Source organism: Bison bison, unplaced genomic scaffold (assembly GCF_000754665.1).
Source record: "Bison bison bison isolate TAMUID 2011002044 unplaced genomic scaffold, Bison_UMD1.0 scf7180017864289, whole genome shotgun sequence".
NCBI lineage: Eukaryota > Metazoa > Chordata > Mammalia > Artiodactyla > Bovidae > Bison > Bison bison.
Window position 1 is genome coordinate 18,434,352 of NW_011494861.1, and position 24,079 is coordinate 18,458,430.

General features: G+C 45.0%; 1 protein-coding gene across 1 annotated transcript in view; it reads right to left on the reverse strand.

Moving 5' to 3' along the window:
• ASTN1 (astrotactin 1) overlaps nt 1–24,079 on the reverse strand; it is a 355,026-nt gene that overhangs the window by 192,757 nt on the left and 138,190 nt on the right. Inside the window, exons 3-4 of the mRNA XM_010850109.1 lie at nt 2,383–2,776; nt 252–398 (exon numbers count right to left, since the gene is read on the reverse strand). Of these exons, the coding sequence (XP_010848411.1) occupies nt 252–398; nt 2,383–2,776 (541 nt within the window). The remainder of the gene's footprint in view (nt 1–251; nt 399–2,382; nt 2,777–24,079) is intronic.

Sequence of the window (24,079 nt, forward strand, 5' to 3'; positions counted from 1 at the left end):
GTGCCATCAGTGAGGATCCCTCATGTTGCATCTGGGACCTGACACAGCCAAATAAATAAAATTGTAGTTGGAAAGAAAATAAAATAAAGGCAGGAGAGCTGGAAGACATAAAAAAAAAAAAAAAGAAAAAGAAATACTGCTCAAATACAGTCATCCTAGCCATGCTTGAGAGGGGGTCAAGGATATTAGTGGCCCTGCCTCCCCTGATATTAAGGAAGCCACCTTTAAGCCCTCATATAAGACATGGATACCTCTTGCTTTGTTGTTGATCCTCTTTCTCTGGCTACTCGAAGTGTGAGAGAGCAGAGTGGCCTGCTGGTGGTTGGAGTCCACGGGGCTGGTGGCGATGATATTATCTTTATACTTGTTCATCAGCGACAGCTTGGCATTGTCACTTCCTGAATAAGGAAAGGTCAAGGCAGAAACTTGAAGAGAAAAAGTGGAAAGAAAGTGAGAGCAAGGAAATCTGCATGAACCAGGTAGATAGGGTTTCATAGAAATTGAAATGGGAAAGCTTTAAAGTGAGAGACTGGAAGAGATTAAAATATTTCTCTTTGATTTCTAGGGGATGACAGAGTTATAAAAGAAGGTGTGAAGAAAGGAAATCCAATTCAACCACTTCTGTATTGCCAGGGTCACCATGTGTGGCCGTTTGGTGAGAGAGAGACTGCAGATTTCTTTCCTTTGGTAAGAACAAGGTTTGACAAAAATTTGAATTTCAGTGCATTCAGACAGAACTTGCCCCCTCTCTGTCATCCCAGTCTGGACCATTCCCTATCGTCTGACAGCTGGCTCTCTCACATGTTCGTGCTATCTGCCTGTTCCCCAAGTCTCTAATCATATGGCTACTCGGTGGGCTTAGCACTATGGCAGGTGCTATGAAAAATAAGAGGTATTAAAGATATGTCCCCTTACTCTCCAGGAATTTCTGACTTTAAATCTTATTAAGTCATTCCTAGTCTTAGGGAATCTTCTCTAGATAAGCAGAATGGAAACCTCCATGATGCAATTTCACTCTTTTCAAGCCCCACTGAAAGTCCATACACTGTAAGCAAGATTCATTTCAAAAAATGTCTTCTCCAAAGATAATTGGGCAGTTCCTTGAAGGATCATTGCCTTGGGATTTTATCAACAGATAGTTGTTATTTATAGAAGTATGAGAGAGAGAGGCTGTAAATGAAAAGTACAGTCTTTTCCTCTCTGCATTTTATCGACCTTGGTCTTGCTCAGCCACATTAGGTCCAAGACTCTTCTATACTCAGCGTTTCACAGATATACAAAGTGTCTAAGGTCAAACGGTTTGCTTGCATTCCTCAATTTTCTTTGAAGAAGTACATCTCTTGTAAAGACCACAGAGGTTATAGGCAAGGCGGAACAACTTTCCCAGGCCAAAGTCTCAGGAGTCATAGAAAAGAACAGATACCTCTGTCCCCTCCATGTCAATGGAAAATTAAATTGCCCACACAAACATACGACCTGCAAAAATGTCATACACATCTTTCTTGCTATCTCTTATTTCCCTGAGGATTGCTCATTGCATATGAAAAAGCTTCTAACCCACTTTTCTGTTGGATATTAAAGTACCTCTGCTTCCCAACCTAGATGTCCATCAACAGATGAGTGGATAAAGAAGATGTGGTACATATGAACAAAGGAATATTACTCAGCCATAAAAAGAACAAATTTGAGTCAGTTCTAGTGAGGTGAATGAACCTAGAACACAGAGTGAAGTAAGTCAGAAAGAGAAAAGCAAACATCATATATTAATGCACATAAATGGAATCTAGGAAACTGGTACTGATGAGCCTATTTGCAGGACGTAATGGAGACACAGATACAGAGAACAAACTTGTGGACACAGCAGGGGAAGGAGAGAGTGGGATGAATGGAGAAAGTAGCATTGTCATATATATACTACCATGTGTGAAACAGATAGCTGGTGAGAAGTTGTTCTATAACACAGGGAGAGCCTGGTGCTCTTTAACTACCCGGAGGGATGGGCTGGGGGCAGGGGAGGGAGGCTCAAGAGGGAGGCAATAAATGTGTAATTATGGCTGATTCGCCTTGTTACATGGAAGAAACCAATACAACATTGTAAAGCAATTCTCTTTCGATTAAAAAATAAATTAAAAAATTTTTTTTCAAAGTATCTCTGTTTTCAGTGCCAAGTGGAAATGGAGAGGAATCCAATTTATCCTTGTACTGATTTTCTATATTAGAAGACAGCTCCCATCATAGCAAGAGAAAGCTTATTCTTCTTGCCCACTTGGGAAAGGGCCCTGGCTCATCTCAATATGTACGTATGACAATCAACCATGAAATTAGAGAACAGCTGTTCCCTAGCGCCCCCTAAAGCCACGAGATGAGAACGGAGTCACCCACCTGGCGTGAGGTCCATCCCTGCCTTCTCGTTACAGCCCTGCAGGGAGTCAAGGGTGCGAGTGACCTGGCTGGCAAAGTCCTCCCCTCCGTTCATGCACTCCCGCTGCAGGTGGTGGCGCAGGTCGGTGATGTCGTACTCGTAGCCGTCCAGGATAGGCGTCTCCCGGATGCTCAGGGTGCCGCTAGAGTTGTGGCCCTGCACACGGGCGTTGCGCAGACTCTCCCGCCCGTGCCCGCCAATGAGCACGGAAGGAATGTAGTGAATCTCGTTGGCCGCCTCGGCGCTGGCACTCTTCTGGGGTTGGGGGACCCGGCGGCGCTTGCACCAGCGCCGGCGAGTGTACAGGATCATCACCAGGCATAAGATAGACAGCAGCAGTGCGATCATGCCACCCTGGGAAGGAGGACAGCAAATGGACAGTGAAAACAGGTGAGCTCCTCCCACCAAGAGGCGTCGACCCCTCCCATTGTCACCATCCATCACTCACCCATTTATTTATTCATTCATTCACTGAGGTGCAGTAAGTACTTAGAGCAAGCTTCACTCAGCAGCACAGGGACAAGTCTGCTGTGATCAGCGTTCAAGGTGAAAGAAAAATGGAACTGGGGTAATCACACATCATTTCAAGTGATCCACAGTTGCTTCTGGCTTAGCAAACAATTTAAAGAAGAAAGAAGTCTTTGTGATTGTGTGTATGTGTCTGTGTGTGTGATTTCAGCTGCTGAAATAAGGGAGAAGGTTTGTTAAGGTAGATCTGCTGCATGTAAAGCTGGTTTCAGGCCAGTTTTTTGGCAGTGGAATGGCAACTAGTTTCTTCCTCTTTCACATCTTAAAATCAATCACGTACAGATTCTAACTCTGGCTCCACCAACAGTCAACAAGTCCTATAAATCTGAAACCTCAGATTCCCATCTGTATAGTGGAGAAGGTACCATTTACCCTCGCAGGGTGGGTTAAGGAATGTTACGGAACTATGCAGAGTATCTAATGGAGTGTACCACAGGGCATCAAGGATGTCAGCCCAACCTTAAATGTCTCCCAAGTGCCCAGGCAGGAGAAAACCAGCGACCTAACCAAAGAGAAGTTTACATCCATCAGAAACTCACAACCAAGTGTGCAGAGAAATCTCATCATTCGAACGTGACTTTGGGGGTTACTGCTGCTTTAGGAGACAGCTTTCTCCCACTCCACAGTCTTGAGTGACGTTTCATCCTTGCTCTCGCTCAAGAGAAGGGACTCCACCTTCTCTGTCAGATGGGCAGAGGAGTTTCCTTCTGAACTTTCTGGTGCCCCAAGGCCATCCTCTGAGGCCATCACTTAAAAACCTGAACACCACTCAGTTTTCTGTCAGAGATGAGGATGTAGTTTTTGGTGAGACTGAACATCTCTCGCCTTGACATGCAACCGGGGCAGGATTTGGAGGGAAGCTTGCAGGCACATCACTGCACAGCACTCAGTGGGCATAAATCTTCCCATGCACAATCTGTATTCACTCCCTTTATTTTGGTCAATATCCCTCCGAACCTATTTCATTTGGTGGGAGTGTGCCAAATGGTTCTGCTCTCAACCTTGGGCTTCAATCACTGCCACCCCATCATATAGGCTAGAGATGAAAACCCTCTATTAATTCCCAGGGACCCACCCACACAAGGCTGGGTCAAGATGATTCCCTTGAATGTATTAGAGGGGGCCTTTTCCAGTCTCATAATAATTATGTCTTGGATTTATAAAGTTCCTCTCCCTGTAAATATTCCCATTTATCCTCCCTCTCCCCCCACCATTACTGTGAGCAAAGGAGCATGTGTACACATGCATACACACACATACACAATGTTGTTGCTTTCACACAGGCAGCTCAGAGAGCTGACAAGAAGCAACCATCAGCTCCCAAATGACAGGTCATGTCAGGTGGGTTTTGGGGGACCATACACTGGCCTCCAGGTTTTCACATTTTTATTTTATCTGCATAACCCTTTCTCCTGGTGCGATCTCTCAAGCAAACACAGAGAAAGCAGGAATATGAAGCTGCTCAGGTTACAGTGGGCTTCCCTTATAGCTCAGTCTGTAAAGAATCCACCTGCAATGAAGGAGACCCCGGTTCAATTCCTGGGTCGGGAAGATCCAGTGGAGAAGGGATAGGCTACCCATTCCGGTATTCTTGGGTTTTCCTTGTGGCTCAGCTGGTAAAGAACACACCTGCAATGCAGGAGACCTAGGTTCGATCCCAAGGGAAAGGCTACCCACTCCAGTATTCTGGCCTGGAGAATTCCATGGACTATATAGTCCATGGGGTCGCAGAGTTGGACATGACTGAGTGACTTTCACTTTCAGATTACAGTGGGAGTCCACAGCCACACGTACTAGGTCCAGGCTAAGCACCGAACCTGGTCCCTCCTGGCAGCCCTGCAGATGTGCGCACAGAGCCCCTGGGGCACCTCACTGGGTGTCCTTAGTGGAAGGAAGTTCTGCATCTATCTGCTGAGAATGAGTGTTTGTGTCCAATCCAATGGTTTTTCGGCAGACCCTTTATCTCAGAGTCAGACCCACTATCCTTTCCTTCACCCCACACTGAAACTGCAACAACAGGTAATTAAGCCACTCAGAAGGAATAACTACCCAAGCAAGAGAAGTTGTCAGACACTGAATTAAGTTAGCTAAAGCTTGAGGTAATTTTATTCCCTAAAGAGCTGTAAGGAGAGCATAAACATCAGTCTCCCAGGAATGGTTGAAGCACCATCTAATGCCCTGGGTGAGGTCTTCAGGCGCCCCTTCCTCTCTGATTCTCCTTTCAGGTCCTCACAACGGGGCTGTGATAAGATCCAGGACATAACTTCATGCCCCATATTATGCAGGAATAAAGCAAGTTCAGTGGTCTGTTATGGGGTTTTACTATGTATCAGACATTTGCCCCCAGTGCTCTACACTTTAAAGGTAGGGTCAACAATTTCCCCATTTTACATTTGAAAAGGCTTGAGCACAGAGGCTGAATAACTTGCCCAAGGCCACAGAGCAAGTGAATCATAGGACTGGAATAGAACCAAAACAACTCCCACTCCAGAGCCTACCTGCTTAACCATGAAGCTGCAGTCATTCTGAGTGAACTCTGCTCACTAGAGACATACACAGCCTGGCATCTATCTCATGAATTGTAAGAGGACAGAGAAAGTATGGGTGATTCCACCTAGATCCACCCTAACTTCTTGAAGAAAAAACAGAAACTACTCAAAGTGCACATCTGGCTGACAAAGAGGCACTACTGCAAACAAAGGACCTGGCACCAAGCACCTACTCAGCGTCCAACTCAAGGTTAGTCTGCAGGGTAAAGACAGCAGGTACATCTCAAAGTCTCTGTGTTAAAATAAGCCTGTGCATCACACACTACTACATGCCTGGAGGATACCATTAGACTCTCAACTTAGCTGCGTTTTCAACATAGAAATCTATGTTCTCTCCTAACTGCAAGATCCAGTAAAAATCTTCGGACTCAGGTCCTCCTTTTCTGAAGAAATAAAGGCAGAGAAACTACAAAACTTGGCAGTGCAGAACTAGTTCTACACCCAGATCCTCTTCCACTGATCTTTTCACGGCCCTATTTTGTCAGGCTCATCTGAAGTCCCCTCAGGGGCTTCCCTAGTGGCTCAGTGGTAAAGAATCTGCCTGCCAGTGCAGGAAACATGGGTTCAATCCTAGTCTGGGAGGAACCCACATGCCGCAGAGAACTAAGCCTGTGCACCACAACTACTGAGCCAGCACTCTAGAGCCCACGTGCTGAACTACTGAGCCCGCATGCTGCAGCTGCTGAGCCCATGTGCCCTAGAGCCCACGCTCCTCAACAGGAGAAGCCACCACAATGAGAACCTGCACACTGCAACTAGGGAGTAGCCCCTACTTGCTGCAAAAATAAAATAAATAAATAAAATTGGTTTTTTTTTTACAAAAAGGATTGCTAAAAAAATTAAAAAGTCCCCTCTACCATGTAGGAGCCTAGATATCTCAATTAGCAATATTTTATACTAATTTTTTAAAAAATAAGCCATAGAGAGCTAGAACACAAGTTTTCATTTGGCTAAGCCAGTTCATTTAGCATGTCTAGTACTGCTTTAGCAAAACATTCCCTCTGCGTAGAGTCACTGACTTCAGATGACCTCAGCTTTTTAATAATCTGTTACCAGTAATGATCTCCAGCCATCAGGTGAAACTCAGCAAAGGCATATGAAAAAATATTCACAGTCACTCAAGCTGTGGAAAGGCCTCTCTGCATCAATAACCCAAACTGATGGCAGGTGTCACAACACCTTGCTATGACTTGCTAATTGTGGACTATTACCGAAATAATAATATGCATAAGTTATATGATAATAATTTGTAATATTATTTAATAATAATATTTTGCAATAATAATTTGTAAAATCACCACACACAAATTCCCTGACTGTTTATCTGCTCTATCCAGTAAGGAGGGTAAAGGTAGGTGAACTGTATGTGCAGGGCCTCCTCTATTCTGGGAAAAGGCATGGGTGTAGCCACTTTGATAATGTTCTTTCTATGGTGAGGTCTCAGAAAGCCGATGCTCAAATTCCATCGCTTTTGCATTCTCATGATAAACCATAGTTCTCTGATGTTATCATTAATCCTTGTACTTCTACTGGGGATTTCAAGCAGTTTCCATGTCACAGATACTCTAAGACTTTTCTTTCAAATAATCTAATGAAACCAACAGGTGGTAGATGAATGGAAAGAAAGCCCAGGCCAAGAAGGGCTAGGAGCTTAATAACCAAATCAAAAAGAGCAAGGTGAGTTGTACAATCGTCTTGTCTGACAAAAGACAATTTGTTGGCAAACTTATGGTTACCAAAGGGGAAAGAGGAGAGTGATAAAATAGGAGCTTGGGATTAGCAGATATAAACTACTATATATAAAACAGATACAGACTTCCCTGGCGGTCAGTCGTTAACTTCGCCTCCCAATGCAATGGGTGTATGGGTTTGATTCCTGGTTAGGGAAATTAAGATCCCACATGCCTAGTGACCAAAAAAACCAAAACAAAAACAGAAGCAATACTGTAACAAACTCAAGACACTCAAAGACATTAAAAATAGTCCACATCAAAAAAAAAAAAAAAACCTGTAAAAAATAAAATATATAAACAGGGTCCTACTGTGTAGCACAGGGAACTATGTTCAGTGTCTTATAATAACCTACAATGTAAAAAAAATCTGAAAAAAATATATACAACTCACTCACTTTGCTACATCTGAAACTAACATAACATTGTAAATCAACTATACTGTAATTTAAAGAAAGGAAGTCTGTTGAGAGGAACGAACTTCCTCCAAGCATTCAACCCCATTAGAATAGACTTGCCCATGGCTTGTGAACAGGAGCACAGAGATGATCGCTGTGGGCAAGGTCGTCCCTCAGGCTTCACAGAGGGTGCACAGTTCTTCGTATACCTACCCCTGGCTTTGAGCTTTGGCATCACCTTAGCTGTGCTCAGAGTATGTACTTCATTTATGTGTTAAGTTTGGTTTTTATGGCATTAAAAACAAAACAAACAGAACAAGCATTAAGGTACACGTGGACCCAACTGACAAGTAACAAATGCAAACTTTGAACATTTAAAAAAAATAACACCAATGGCAAGATACGGAATTATTGTGTTCTTTATTCATTGTTTCATGAGATTTCTGATTATTCTATTGATTTCGCTCAAAACTGTTACAATTTTGTATCTAGAAGTTTGTTTGGGGTCTATGGGATCTCCACATCTATTAATAAGATGCTTACAAAAGATGGCATAAAAATATATTTTTCTTTAAAAAATCAATAAATCATTTCTAGCAGCTGTAATAGAGATCAAACAAATGAAATCAGCTTTTATTTCATCATGAAACTGGCATTTCTGGCACTTAGCTGAGAGAGTAGTATGAGGTTTGTCAGACAATTTGCAGATTTTGGAATATTTATGTAACTGTTTTATATAACATTGCTGGTGACTGCTCAGGGATAGAAAATTCGAGGCAGATTTCCCTTTTATGCTCATCTCAGTCATGTAGGCCAACCACAAGACTGTCTCATTATCTGACCTGCCTATCTGTCCTGCGTCTGGGTCATTTCTCTCTCCCTAACCCTTACTTGTCCTTCAAAGTCAGTGATATAACTCAGCCAATTCTCTATGTTATGGAACCATCCACAGAATGCTTCACGTAACTAACCACAAGTATTTTTATCTTTGATTTGCTTGTTGTTCTCATCTGTTAGATTACAGACTTCATGGGAGCAGAGGACACCAAGCTCCACGGTCAATCGCAGCACCTTCCGTGAAGTAGGTGTTCAATAGTTGTGGGAGGAAGAGGTGGAAGAAGGGAGGGAGGAAAGAAGGAGAGAAGGAGGGAAGGAAGGAAGTGAAGGTCAACTTTGAATAACTTTCAATATGGACATCACTTCCATGCCTGCAAACAAAGCTTATATGAGTCCGTTGTTTATGTGACTCACTCATTCAACTCATCACTCAATCATTCAACAAGTATTTACTCACTTCAGAATTTTTCTGATGGTCACTGTTATGGGGATTCTGCAGTGACTAATACAGGTATAGGTCCTGATGCCACCCGGTTTACATTAGAGGAAACAATCTTTATAATTTGGTTTTTAAAGGTAATTGAAAATTTGTAGGCACAAAAAGAAGACAAAAAACAGATCACAAGGCCTATAAATAGATTGCCATGACTTCTCTTATAACAGAAGACAGTATGATAGGTAAAGACATCTCAGACTGAGGAGATACTCTAGGTATCATGCCAGGGGCCAGTAGAACCCTTCCATTATCCTAAATCAGTGTCCTGTGATCAGCAAATCCCATCATAAACAATTTGGATTTATCACATTTCACCAAAGTTTAGGGAATCACCTGGGTTTTGTGGACCTTGGCAGGGAAATGGGAAAGCTGAGATTAAGTTTCCAGCTACCATCTGTCAAGGCGCTGCAGCCAATCAATCAGTTCACATTTCAAAGCTTTGCTTGGCCCTAGGAGTAACCAGAAGAGTGAATCTGAGACATAATTAATTATCCCTCAAGGCAATTGGATACACTGAATTCAAATTATATTCCTATAGGAATTAAATGGTGGTTAAAAAAAAATAAGAATCAAATAGACAAGTTTGGTGGCCTGTGTCACCTACTTTTCCCCAAAGCTAAGCCCAAAGGTCTAGGGCAAAGGCCCTCTTTCATATATAACAGTGATCATTCCTGTCTGTCTCTAGCTTTCAAAGAAGACAGACTGAGAGGAGAAAAACTGTGTGGCCCATATGGTAATGCTGGTCACTTCCTAATCTAGATCAAAATATCCCAGGGGTAAGGAATGGATAAGGTGAATGTTCAAGGTCCCATCCACTCCTGTGCTTCTCTGAGTCCAGTGAAAAACTACACTGGGTTTCCAGTAGCAGGAAAGTCACCAATAAAACAGCAGAATTAACCTGCAGCACAATTCTGGGCACCTGACAGCCTCTTTGAACCTACCCTGGCCTTCATCTATCAAAGGAGAGGATTAAAAGAAATGCACTGATTCTTCCAAATTGGAAATTTCCTTATTATAACACTGACCCCTGTCAAAATGGAAACAGTTCTAAACTGGTGAAGTGGGTGTGTGTGCTAAGTCACTTCGGTCGTGTCCAACTGATTGTGAGCCCATGGACTGCAGCCCGCCGGGCTCCTCTGTCCATGGGATTCTCCAGGCAAGAATACTGGAATGGGTTGCCTTGTCCTCCTCCAGGGGATCTTCCCAACCCAAGGATCAAACCTGTGTCTCTTCTGTCTAACCTTCATTGGCAGGCGGGTGCTTTACCACTAGCACCACCTGAGAAGCCCACTGGTAAACTAATGGTGGAAAGAAATATTTGAGAGCTCTTCTCGCCCAGCAATGCCAGAAACTACAGATCAAAGAACTGATCCTTCAGAGGGGGGCCATCAACTTCATCCAGCCAGCGAAGTCCTGATAAGCAGACCCACTACCTTCCCCAAAGGCACAATAAGGCCTTGCAAATCAGAAGATGTCATTGAAATTGTAGTAACATGTTGACTTTCAGGATCCCTTTACTGCTAGGAGTCCCCAAACTAGAATAGAAAGCCCCTTGGTTTGCTTTTCTGGAAGATTCCCTTCTCTGTGGTGGCTGATCAGTAGAAATCCACTATCCTCTGTCTAGGCTTCCCTGGTGGCTCAGTGGTAAAGAATCCTCCTGCAATGCAAGACATGTAGGAGATGTGGGTTCAATTGCTGGGTCGGGAAGATCCCTTGGAGCAGGAAATGGCAACCCACTCCAGTATCTTGCTGGGAAAATCCCATGGACAGAGGAGCCTGGTGGGCTACAGTCCATGGGGTCACAAAGAGTCAGACAGGACTGAAGTGACTAAGACGGATCTTCTGCCCATCTGCTTCCCAAATGGAAGACAAGAGCTACATGTTAAGCATATTAAGTAACGGGCTCAATTTATAAATTATTAGGAACTTTACCTCCTCTTGAGGGTTTGCTGAAGTCTTTAATCGTGTCAAAATGCTTGCCAGTTGCCATGGGCCACCACGTTAATTAAGAGGCTTCAATATTCCTCTGGGGGTTCTGATGAGAATTGCACATCCCACTGGAAGGGGACAGACGCACACCACATGGTTAGTCTCTCACTGGGTCCTGCTGCCACGAGATGCTTCAGAACCCCTTCCCCAGCTTTCTAGAACCAAGTATCTAAAATGCAGGGAAGACATAATGATGTCCCCCAAGATTTTTCATTAAAATGCTATTTGAGGGTAAAGAAAGGGACTAGACAACCTTCCATACATAAACAAGAGACAAACTCTAAGCTCAAGAGCCCCCCAGGTTAGGCAAGTTGATATCCAAGGGCTCTCCCAATCCAAGATGGCTATGAGTATGAAGTTCTTTTCAAGAGGAAACTCAACTTTAGCGCTTTTTTTTTTTTTCTTTTCCCAGGTCTAAAAGTCTTTATTCTGTTAGGTTTGATCACAGTCTTTCTTCTTTAATCTGGTAATTTTGTCTTCAATTTCTTTATGAGGCTTCAGGAGTTTCATCTAATGAGAGCCTGAAGCTCTGCAGGGAGAGTGTCTGGAGGCTAGCATGCTGGAGTCAGCTTGGGCTATTTCAAGTTGTCCTCTTTCAGGTTCTTTTTATAGAGTTGCTTTTTTCGTTCTTGGGATTTTTCTTACCTCTGAGCCTTGACTTTGCTGTCCCAAAGTGAAAGCAAGGGAGTACATTTGTTCATAAGGAGCTCAGAGCTCTCTGATCACTAGTAGCTTGGGGTATCTGCCTGGGTACATATGTACCTGCTTGGGTACATATTCATCACTATCAGTCTCTAAACCAGTGAAGATTTGAAAGGTCTTTTTCATCCCCAGCTAACAACTGAGATGGGCCATTAAAGGCTGCAGGATTCAGGAGATTCCTCCTAGTGAGGGGACAAGGGACAGTTTGCCTTAATAAGGCTGAGGTCTAGTGGAGCCGGATGAAGCAGGCTGACAGGAGCAGCTTGCCATGGACTGGGTTCTCCAGGCCCAAGGCTCCCTTCATGGATCCCCTAATTCCAAAGATTGGCAGAGTGAGAGAGTCGAGTGGAATGACCAGGTGACTGGGCAAAGCTGAGGTCTTCCACTCCCTCTGGCTATAGACTTAGCAAATTTCTGAGAGATGCTGCTGCTGAGTCAAACATTATGGATGGGCCCCCAATCAGTGCTGTGTTGAGAGTCTGGCCCTATGTGTGACCCACCGTGTAGGTATGTGCGTGCATACACGTGCACTAATGTGTACATTGTGCATGATGACCAGGCTGGGAGATAAAGGGGCCCACACAGAAGCAAAAGCACTCCAGGTTGCTGCCTCAGCAACCCACGGGCAGAGCGGTGTGAGACAGGCTCCCAGCCTGTCAGAACTTCACAAGCCGAGCATGAAGCCAATAAATAAATATCTCCAGCTGGATAATGCTCCATGCCTATTCTTGGCCACGTTCCTTTCCCCCTTTCCTCTTTGTTTTTATGCAGTAGGTGATCTTGGTGAAATAAAATAATAACAATAATCTGTTCCATTAGGGTCAAACATTAAGGGAATTATTGAACAAGTAACAGAAGAGACAGCTGGCACCTCTATGCTAATGACCACTAGACTTTAACCTTCTTTCTCTCTGACCATAATGGAGTAGCTAAATCCCTCTTCTTCCCATCTCCCCTAAACATCAGGCAGCCCAGCCCAAGGCGAGAAGAGCAGGTCTCAGAGACCTTAACAGCTCTGTGGGCAGCAGCTGGGGCTGAGCAAATGAAAATCAACATTAACATTAGTTGCTGAGAGCAGACCTTATGCAAGACCCCTATGGGGATTCCAATGGCCTGTGGGAGCTCCACTGACTTTAGATGAAAAAAGCTGACATGTCCAGATCTCCCTGACTTGGGTACATATTCATCATTAAGTCCCTAAGTGAAGTCGCTCAGTCGTGGCCGACTCTTTGTGACCCCGTGGACTGTAGCCCACCAGGCTCCTCCATTCATGGGATTCTCCAGGCAAGAATACTGGAGTGGGTTGCCATTTCCTTCTCCAGGGGATCTTCCTGACCCAGGGATCGAACCCGGGTCTCCCGCATTGCCAGCAGATGCTTTAACCTCTGAACCACCAGGGAAGCCCACTATCACTCTCTAAACCAGCGAAGATTTGAAAGGTCTTTTCCCTCCCCAGCTAACAACTGAGATGGACCATTAAAAGCTTCAGGATTCAGGAGATGCCTCCTAGTGAGGGGACAGGTGGAAGGCCCTTCACATAGGTGTGGGCCTCGATCATATTTCTGTCCCACACACAGAGGTCCAACTTTATCGTCATGATTGCCACAAGGTCTGGTGTGGCAGGGGGGGGCTAGTCAAGTGTTCAGGAGCCCTGCCAGGGTTCTCTTTCACAGCAGAACATCCATTGGCTCCATGTCTGTACTCAGAGAGATGATAATCCTACAGAGCTGATGCTTAGCTTTATAAAGATCTCAGAAGCTACAAACCACTATAAAAGCAGTTCCCAGCTTCCTATAGCAATCCCATTGCTGCTGCTGCTGCTAAGTCCCTTCAGTCGTGTCCGACTCTGTGCGACCCCATAGACGGCAGCGCACCAGGTTTCCCCATCCCTGGGATTCTCCAGGCAAGAATACTGGAGTGGGTTGCCATTTCCTTCTCCAATGCATGAAAGTGAAAAGTCAAAGTGAAGTCGCTCAGTCGTGTCCAACTCTTAGCGACCTCATGGACTGCAGCCTACCAGGGTCCTCCGTCCATGGGATTTTCCAGGCAAGAGTACTGGAGTGGGGAGCCATTGCCTTCTCCCATTACGTATGTGTAATTCCTTCCCTGAATTCTTGCCTTATTTTGCAATTCTATGTTCACACTGCCTTATTCCTATAGTATCGGTATGATAAGGAAATGATAACAACTACCATGTGTGAAGTATTTACTGTGTGCCAAACACAGTGAATGGTGAACTACATTCATTATTTAACCCTACGAATAAATATATGTAGTAGAAATTACCATTTTCATTTTTAGATGAGGAAACAGAAGATCAGAGGGGTTAAATCATTTGCCCAAGTTTACATGGTATTATGAGGCCAAACAGAGACTCAATCACTGATCTGAACGATGCTGTTTTATGACCCTGTTGAGCAGATAGGGGTCCAGCACTCTAGCCTGGGCCACATTTCCCTACTTTACATCTTCTCTAAATTAAACCCAGGGGTCTTTCTCCTACACCTAACTCTTAGGGGTGTTCAATAAGGATTCCCAAATGTCTACACTCAGTACTATCTTCACTGCCTACCCCAGAGGCCCCCAATCTTCTTCAGTTAAACTGATCAGTTAATGTGATCACTGGGTTGACCAAATGCATAATTTCAAGCAATACTTTAGTTGTGCCAAGGGTGGCCATACTTACTGGGCTGTCATTTTGACATTGGAAGGGAAAACCAGTGGGGACATCTATTCTTGGGTGGGTGTTTTCTAAATGAAATCAAACATCTTCTGGGTCAACAGGTACAGATGCTCAGCTATTTCCTTGAGAACAGTCTGCCACACTTGCACATAAGCTCAGGTCTCTCTTTACTGTCTGCAAGCCCTTGTTCTGGAGTCAGAGCCCTAAGAGGAGCAGTAGACATGTTCCATAATATAACAACACATGTAGAAGACAGACTGGGGAGAAAATGTGGGACTTTATCACTTTCAGAGAAATTAGAACCTGCGTCAGTCAGTTCATCCAAAAGACTACTAGCCAACAGATTTGGAAAAGTGATGTGAAACCCTGCAGGTCATGTTTTGCATTAAGACCCAAACAATGATAATGGTTACTCCCAATGCAAATCATTTGTAGTGGTGGTTGTTGTTTAGTTGTTAAGTTGTATCTGACTCTTTGCAACCCCATGGACTGTAGCTTGCCAGGCTCCTCTGTCCATGGGATGTCCCAAGCAAGAGTACTGGAGTGCATTGCCCTTTCCTTCTCCAGGGAATCTTCCCAGCCCAGGGATTGAATGCACATCTCCTGCACTGGCAGGCAGGTTCTTTACCACTAAGCCACCAGGGAAGATCCACAACTCATTTAATGCTGATCAAATACAGAGGTTAGCAAAACTCCTATCCATGGCTTTCTGCTCATAAAGCTCTTCTAACCTGTAACGTATTTGACCCACAATGCTGAGGAGAGTAACAGGCATTCATTGTCTTATAACACTCCATGGTCTTGTTACATCTCTTGTAACACTCCAGTTGCAACTCAATCTTGGCACCAAGTGATATGCATAATAGAGCTGAAGAACTGTAGCAAAGGAACAGGTGAGGGAATCAAAGACTAGAGGTGATGCTGACATAAACACGACTAGTGTATCATACATTCAAATTCCTCCCAAACGCCTCACTCCTTGCCAGTGAGCTTTGTCTGACAGCAAAGAGGGGAGAGAGAGGGAAGATTGACAGTCAAAAGGGTCTCTTCTTGGGCCATACAAGTGCTGTGGCCCTTGTTTCTCCCTGTTAAAAAAATTATTATAATTCATTTCTCTGGAACTAATCAAGCACAAAATCTGGAGAAGAGGCCTGGTTTGTGAAGGTAATCTCCGAGCAAGACACTGACGTTCTCATTAGGGCAGGCTTCATTAAACCACCAGTTCCAACATCAGCAGCATATTGTCTTCAGCTAATTAGGTTTTTGCTGGCAAAGCCATTGTACAAGTCTCTAAATCCTTCCCATCATTAATTTAAAAAACACACAACATCGGCCCTGATCAGCCTCCTCCCTCGCTAGCATCCCACCCACCAGAGCCTCTCTGCATGCTGTCAGCTTTGTTCTTCTGGTTTCCCAGGATTTCTCTCTTGTATCGGGCTTTGGGTGGGTGTGTGGAGGGTGATGAGGTGGAGTAGGGAACCTGACACCTGTAAGCTTGATTTCTTCACTAGTTGATCATGTCTCGCTTTGGTCCTGTCCAGACGCCAGTGATGCATACCAGGACGTGGGGTGCAGGCCCAGTGCTCACCAGCAAAGATGGGCCAGAGTAAAGGGAAATTGGAAGTTGAACCCGTCTCTGTCTTACCCCACCCATGGAAAGTGACAAAAGGCGGAACTCTGCTATTGTTTTGATTTACTGATCAGCAGCTTGATCACGCAGAGTGAATCCACAGGTCAGCCTGATCTGGCCAGAGACGCTCACATGATACAGAAACAGTCAGGGTTTCGTGCTTCCAAGACAACTGAATGAAGCAGGCATCATCCACCGAGCAAATGCATAATTCTCTACCCTAAGCAGGCATGTTTTCCTGACCCCACGGAGGCCATCCCAAGCCAGGCTGAAACATCATTATGACTGAATTTGAATCATGGCATTCATGAGTTTTCACTTTTCTACTTTTTTAATAGTAGTGACTTATTTATTTTTTGAAATATATATATGACTGTTCCAGGTCTTAGTTGAGGCATGAGAACTCTTGGTTTTGTCCCGTAGGATCTACTTCTCTGACCAGGGATCGAACCTGGGTCCCCCTGCATTGGAAGTGCAGAGTCTTAGCCACTGGACCAGCAAGGAGGCCCCAACAGCAGTGATTTTTTTTTTCCTGTTCTTAGCATTCAGTTCAACTGTAAGGGAGGGAAGGGCAGAAAAAGAACAGGACGGGGTGATAGCATCGTCCATGCTCATCTCTGAGCCTCTGTGCCCTCTCCCTTCTCTGACATGCTCTTCCCACCCTCTTCCATCTCAGTCCTTCATACCCTAATAAGTCCCAGCATAAGTTCATCTGCTTCCTGAAACCTATTTTGATTACTCCAATCCTCAGACATGCCATTCTCTCCCAACATTGAAAACACATAAGAGCTTTTCTTAATTAATCTCCAATCCCCAATTCTGCTGTTTCCCATAACATAGCTCTGACTAGACTTGCAGGCAGAGACCATGGCTTAAAAACTCAATACAGAGTCAGCCTTCGCAAAGGGCCCCACCCAGAACTGACCCTCCGTCAACAGTGCAGTGCTTGATTCATTACAGGGAGCCACGTTCAGCTGGCTTGGTGAAGCTGATAAAGCACAAAAAGCATGACGTCTACACCATCAGCTCAGAATTAAGGTTTCCATCTGGAAGCCCTCTTTTCTCAGCTGGCTTCTTGGCCAACCCTCAGATGCTCCCTTGGCTGGAAAGCCTCCCAGGACGGAGTCAGTTGCAGTAGGGTATCTGCTGCCTCAAGATATTTAAAAGGGAGGTCCATGATACATCATCCAGGGGATACTAACTGTGTTTTCAGAAAGCATGACGGCTTCTACCAACCCAGCCTCATTCTATCTCGGATCTTTCTGTACCATTAGCAAGCCATCAGGAGACGGCAGAGGGCTTGCTGAAGCTGACAGCGATGCTTTTCAAGAAAAAGTGAACCGACCTGTGCTTGGTTCTGACTGTTCATGCTGTCCTTCACAGAGCTCCGCATGAATACAGTCTCATCGCCAGAGAGGTCAGAGACATCTGTTACCACATTTATAAAACATCTATTTAGTACCTAATCATAGGAAGAGCTATACTATGTGCTTTACAAAAAGAATAGTGTAAAAAGAAGTTCCTTTTCTAGAAACTAAAGTTTTAATTTTTGTGTTTTTAATAATTATGCATTTTTTTGTTTTTAATAATATATGCATTTTTTGTATTACCAGATGGCTTAATTGATAAAGAATCCACCTACCAATGGAGATGTGGGTTCACTCCTTGGGTCGGGAAGATCCCCTGGAGAAGGAAATAGCAACTCACTCCTGTATTCTTGCCTGGAAAATTCTATGGACAGAGGAGTCCCACACGGCTACAGTTCATGGGGCCGCGAAAGAGTCGGACACAATTTAGTGGTGAAACGACAACATTTATATATGTATATATAAAATGTATATTATATACATATGTTTACATTTGTACTTGTAGTTTTGCAGAGTGACCACAGGTAAGATGGAGAAGTTCTTGCTCACTCTGTTCTGCAGTTGGGGAAATTAAATTTGCTTTAGCAAGAGGGCTACACAATGTCAGGACCAACACTTTGCACCAATTCTCTCTGCCATCACACCATGACAAATGTGGGCCGCACCCTGGATAGACCTCACAGGCACACCGGGGGTTTGATGTACTCCCAGCACCAGCCAGAACTCCATTTTTTCCCTCTCTGTCAAGAAGCGCACCAGAATGCAAGTTGAGTGCGAATGACCTTATTACAGGTCATTTATAACGTTGACTCCACTCTAATGGAAAAAAGGAAACCAGTCACAAATTTCAGCACTTTACCTATTATTAGTATCAAATTCACTTGCCACACTTTACAATTGATGGGGTCATGGCATTGTGGCTGCAAACTGCAGAGGTGTGAATACAGCCACTGAGGACAGGGGGAAAAAAAGTTGTTTTTTTTTTTTCCCCCTCTAGGAGCCTAGCTTTACCCAGAAGGCTGGATCAGGGACTGTTGTAGCTTCAGGTTCCGGCGGGGGGGGGGTCGGAGGGAGGGGAGGCCTCTTCATCGTACAACACCAGGTGATACCACCTCGGTCCTCACGATATGCCATGTAATGTTCACAACTGAAGTTCTCACTCTGAGAATCTTTCATGGCAATCTTGCCTGGTGTCAGTTAAAACAAACATTTAGTATAAACACATACAGAGAGAAGGTCCTGTGACCTGGCCAGTGCTGGTGTGTGTTAGTCTTCCCTGAGTTCCTTTTCCATGACAATGTGGAGGAAAGAAGAGAGGCGAGGGTTTAGTGGAGGGAAAGGAGCCCCAGCAACGAGAGAGGAGCCCTGAGGAGAACATCCCCCAAAGGTCCTGCAACACAGAGCAAGGGGCACCGACTGAGCACCTGGGCCCAGTCCTGGCAGTGCCACGTCCCAGGCATTTGGCCCTTTGGCCTCTGTGAGCCCAGCTTGCTCCACCTTCCTCACGGGGTCGTCTCTTCATTCCCAGAGTCCCTTTCGGCCAGGCCTACGGGTGGGACACAGTCGCGAGGCCATCACATTCTGGGGAGACAGACTCCCGTAAGGATGGGACCAGGGCAGAATTATGCACCAGGAATTGCCCAGGCAGGGACCCATCATAGAGGGAAGGGGGCTCAGGAGCGCCTCCTAGGGGAAGTCATGGGCAAATTTTAAAAACAGTCGTTAGAAGTGACCCGGTTTGGAGAAGACGAAAGACATTTTACATCAAAAGTACAGTGAAATCATGTGCTAAGTCACTTTAGTTGTGTTGGACTTTGTGACGCCATAGGCTGTAGTCTGCCAGACTCCTCCATCCATGGCATTCTCCAGGCAAGAATATTGGAGTGGATTGCCATGCCCTCCTCCAGGGGATCTTCCCAACCAGGGATTAAACCTGTCTCTTATGTCTTCTGCATTGGCAGGTGGGTTCTTTGCCAGTAATGCCACCTGGGAATAAATGTATTAAATAGCAAGAGAGGTCCAACGAAGATGAATGAGCTAGTCAGTGTGGCTAGAAGAGAGAGCGGACACAGCGAGGAGCCGTGGGAGAGGAGGGTCAGGTCACGAGAGTTGCAACCTCTCAGAGTTTACCCTCCAGAGTGGAGGAACAAACCCATGCGTTTCACTGGGGACACTGCGAAGCTGGATTTCACTAGGGACGGCTCAGCAACAGTGAGAGGGGGCTTTTGAGGGGATGGAGTCAGAATGCAGCGTGAACAGGTAGAAAACTCCTGCAGCAGTCAGGTGAGAGGTGATCGGGGACCTGTATCAGCGGTGGTGCTAGGGAGGCAAAGAAGAGAGGGATTCTAGAGACTTTCGGGAAAATCAAATGAGCAGAGCTTGGTGCCAGACGGAATGAGGAGGGAAAGGGAGGAGAGGGGATGATGCTGGTGGTCCTTGCCCAAGAGAGGCAGAGAACACAAGAGGTGGGGAGGATGGTGGGGAAGGTATATGCTACATTTCACCAAATTCATGCAGTTCGGAATGTATGTGAGACACCCGCATACAGATAGATCTGTAAGTCAGAAGCTTGAGGGAGAGAAGCCAGGGCTGGAGAGAGAGATAGATGGAAGGACCAAGGGGAAAACACACGATACAAACAAATAATATTCATTCCACAAACACCAACTGGGGATGTATCTTGTGTGAAGCGTTGTGCTGGTAGCTGAAAGAAATACAAAGATGAATCAGACTCAGACCAGATCCTGCCATTTAGGAGCCTAGTAGAGAAGAAAAGAGTCATCAAAATTCGAACACATTGGAAAGAGATAGATACCAGCCATGAGAGGCGCTCAGAGAAATTTTTCCTGGTGGTCCAGCCATAGGAAATCAAGAAGGCACGGTCTCTGGTTGAGAGATTAGGGGAGGTGCCAGGGGGTGATGTTTAAGGGAGGACATAAAAGATAGGTACGATTTGCATACTTACACGTGGAAGGGAATGGAGGGCACAAGGGGACAATGCAAGGCCGGGGCGGGTACACTGAACAGGATAGTGCAGAAAGGGGGATCCTGGGCCAGAGAATGAACAGGAAGATTGAGATCCTTCTGTTCCCAGACAATACAATGCTCTGTTTCTGTGGGTGATTTGCAAGCAAAATGACAATCTTTCTCCTTTGTGATCCTGCTGTTGCTGCTGCTGCTGCAAAGTCACTTCAGTCGTGTCTGACTCTGTATGACCCCATAGTCAGTAGCCCACCAGGCTCCTCCATCCCTGAGATTCTCCAGGCAAGAATACTGGAGTCGGTTGCCAGTTCCTTCTCCAATGCATGCATGCATGTTAAGTCGCTCAGTCATGTCCAACTCTATGAGACCCTATGGACAGCAGCCCATCAGGCTTATCTATACACAGGATTCTCTAGGCAAGAATACTGGAGTGGGTTGCCATTTCCTACAACCCTAGTGACCTGAAATGATGTTACTTGGGTAATGCAGCATTTAGCATGAATGCTGGTGAACAATGTCTGGATGTAGACACAGCCCTTCAAAAGTGCTCACAGTATCACACAGAAATAGTTACATGGCCCACTTCCCACTCCAACTTTTTTCATTAGATAAAACTACGTAAAAATGCACATCGAATCCAAGCTTGAGCAAAGAGGTAAAGGAACTCACTGGCGTGTAGGAGAGGGAAGCAGGGAAGAGGAAGACAGCTGAATGCCCAGTGCCTCAGAGAGGACCTCGAGCAACTTCCTGATTCCTGGTAGAAATCCAGCATTGCCTTGTCCCGGTCCCCATGCTGAGGACCAGGGAACCCACCAGGAAGGGGAGTCTGGCAGGTACCCTGTAAGTCCCTGTACTATCAGTTGGCAAAGCAAGGTCCCCTATCCTGTCAGGACTTTTCTTTCCAAAGCAGATTTTTCCCCCTAACTGCTGTCCTGAGAACAGAGCTCACGGGGCAACTGAGGCCCTCAGGTGAGGAGGAAATATAAAACCACTGGCTCAGCAGTGCTCGCCAGGAATCCAGCTGCCTCTGAAGTCATTTTAGATAGGAGGATAAAGATCCCCTTCTTAGAACATCCCAAGTCCTCTAGAGGTGATTCCTCATGCTCTGTGTGACACTTCCCCTTACCAAATCCCCCAAGCTGGACACTGGGGGCCCTTTCCATGACCTGATCCCTCACATGGTCCAAGGACCACTCCATCCTGGAGCACTTCCTGCCAGCCAAGATGGGGCACATCTAGGGAGACTCCCTGGGGACTGTGAGAAGCAGAGGGGGCTAAGCACAGGGGCCCTGGGCCAGCAGTTCAGCAAGACTCCAGGGTGACTGCAGAGTAGTCCCAGTGGGCCACAGGAAAGGGGTCACAGTGACCAAACTCTTTTCAATGGATCACACCATGGGACAGCTCCCTCCCAGGGCAGAAGTGCATCCATCAACCCAACCTATAGGCACAGAAGCCCACCCCTGACCCCATAGATCCTCATCTTACACTCATAAATGGAAAAAAGAAGAGTAGAGTTGCTTCAGGGGATGGAATAAAGTTTCTTTATCTATTACTCTGAAGTCTATTTTAACCAGGGATTGCTACTATCCCATACATCCTTTACTCTCATTCCTAGAAGGTATGAGCTGCAGACAACTTGAAGGTCATCTAGGCTGGGCTTCCCAAGGCACAGTCCCTGAAGCCCTTCTAGTGTTCCTGATTGATGGCATGCCAAAGGCTGGTAAAAGTGTTAAACATTTTTATTTCATAAAACGTTTTTTTTTTTCCTAGCATATTTTGAAATAATGAACTATTACTTCAGACCCATGGTTTTGTTGGCAGTTTCATCTAAGATAAAGCTAAAATAAGTTCAAACCAAAAAAGACAGTCAATTTAAATAAAAATATTCTGAAAACACTAACACAGATTGTATAAAAATTTGGCAAAAAAAAAAAAAAAACTCTGAATGCCTAAAGTTTTGAAAACATTCATTTACAGATAAGAAAATTGAGGTTCAGGATGGTGAAAGAGCTTGCCTGAGGTTTCACAAACTTTCAAAAGAACTAGACTGGACACCTCCTGACTTCTTACTTAGTGGTCTTATCCAGCATGAGGCTGCTGGTCTACTTGGCCTTTTTTTTTTTTTAAAGAGATTTAGATGTGGACTATTTTTAAAGTCTCTTCTCCAGTAGCATATTGGGCATCTACCAACTTGGGGAGTTCATCTTTCAGTGTCATATCTTTTAGCCTTTTCATACTGTTTATGGGGTTCTCAAGGCAAGAATACTGGAGTAGTTTGCCATTCTCTTCTCCACTGGACCATGTTTTGTCAGAACTCTCCACTATGACCTGTCATCTTAGATGACCCTACATGGCATGGCTCATAGTTTCATTGAGTTAGACAAGGCAGTGGTCCATGTAATCAGTTTGATTAGTTTTCTGTGATTATGGTTTTCATTCTGTCTGCCCTCTGATGGATAAGGATAAGAGGCTTATGGAAACTTCTTGATGGGAGAGACTGACTGTGGGAGAAACTGGGTCTTGTTTTGATGGGCAGGGCCGTGTTCAGTCAGTCAGTTCAGTTCAGTCAGTTCAGTTGCTCAGTCATGTCTGACTCTTTGCAACCCCATGGACTGCAGGTTGCCAGGCTTCCCTGCCCATCACCAACTCCCGGAGCTTACTCAAACTCATGTCCATCGAGTTGGTGATGCCATCCAACCATCTCATTCTTTGTCATCCCCTTCTTCTCCTGCCTTCAATCTTTCCCAGCATCAGGGTCTTTTCCAAGGAGTCAGTTCTTCCCATCCAGTGGCCAAAGTATTATCTTTAATCCAATATTCTGTTGATGGGCAGGACTGTTTTCCCTCCCTGTTGTTTGATCTGAGACCAAGCTATGGTAGGGGTAATGAAGATAATAGTGACCTCCTTCAAAAGGTCTTGTGCACACACTGTTATATTCCATACCCCGACCCTGGAGCAGGCCACTGTTGACCCATGCCTCTGGCCAGAGACTCCTGAGCATTCACAGGCAAGACTGGGTGAGTCTCTTGTGGGGTCACTGCTCCTTTCTCTTGGGTCCAGATGTGCACGAGGTTTTGTTTGTGCCCTCCAAGAGTCTGTTTCCCCAGTCCTGTGAAACTTCTGTAATCAAATCCCACTGGCCTCCAAAGTCAAATTCCCTGGGGGTTCTCAATCCCTTTGTCAGATTCCCAGGTTGGGAAATCTGCTGTGGGTCCTAAACTTTCTTAACAGTGCGAGAATTTATTTGGTATAATTGTTCTGCAGTTTGCAGGTTGTCCGCTCGGCAGCCTTATGGTGGGATTAATGGCAACCTCTCCAAGAGGGCTTACAGAATCAAGACTGCCAGGAGAAACATCAATAATCTCAGATACACAGATGACACCACCTTTATAGCAGAAAGCAAAGAAGAACTAAAGAGCCTCTTGATGAAAGTGAAAGAGGAGAGTGAAAAAGCTGTTTTAAAACTCAACATTCAACAAATGAAGATCATGGCATCTGGTCACATCACTTCATGGCAAATAGATGGGGAAACAATGCAAACAATGACAGACTTTCTTTTCTTGGGCTCCAAAATCACTGCAGATGGTAACTGCAGCCATGAAATTAAAAGACTCTTGCTCCTTGGAAGATAAGCTATGACCAGCTTAGACAGCATATTAAAAAGCAGAGACATTACTTTGCCAACAAAGGTCCATCTAGTCAAAGCTATGGTTTTTCCAGTAGTCATGTATGGATGTGAGAAGTGAGTGAAGTGAAGTGAAGGTGC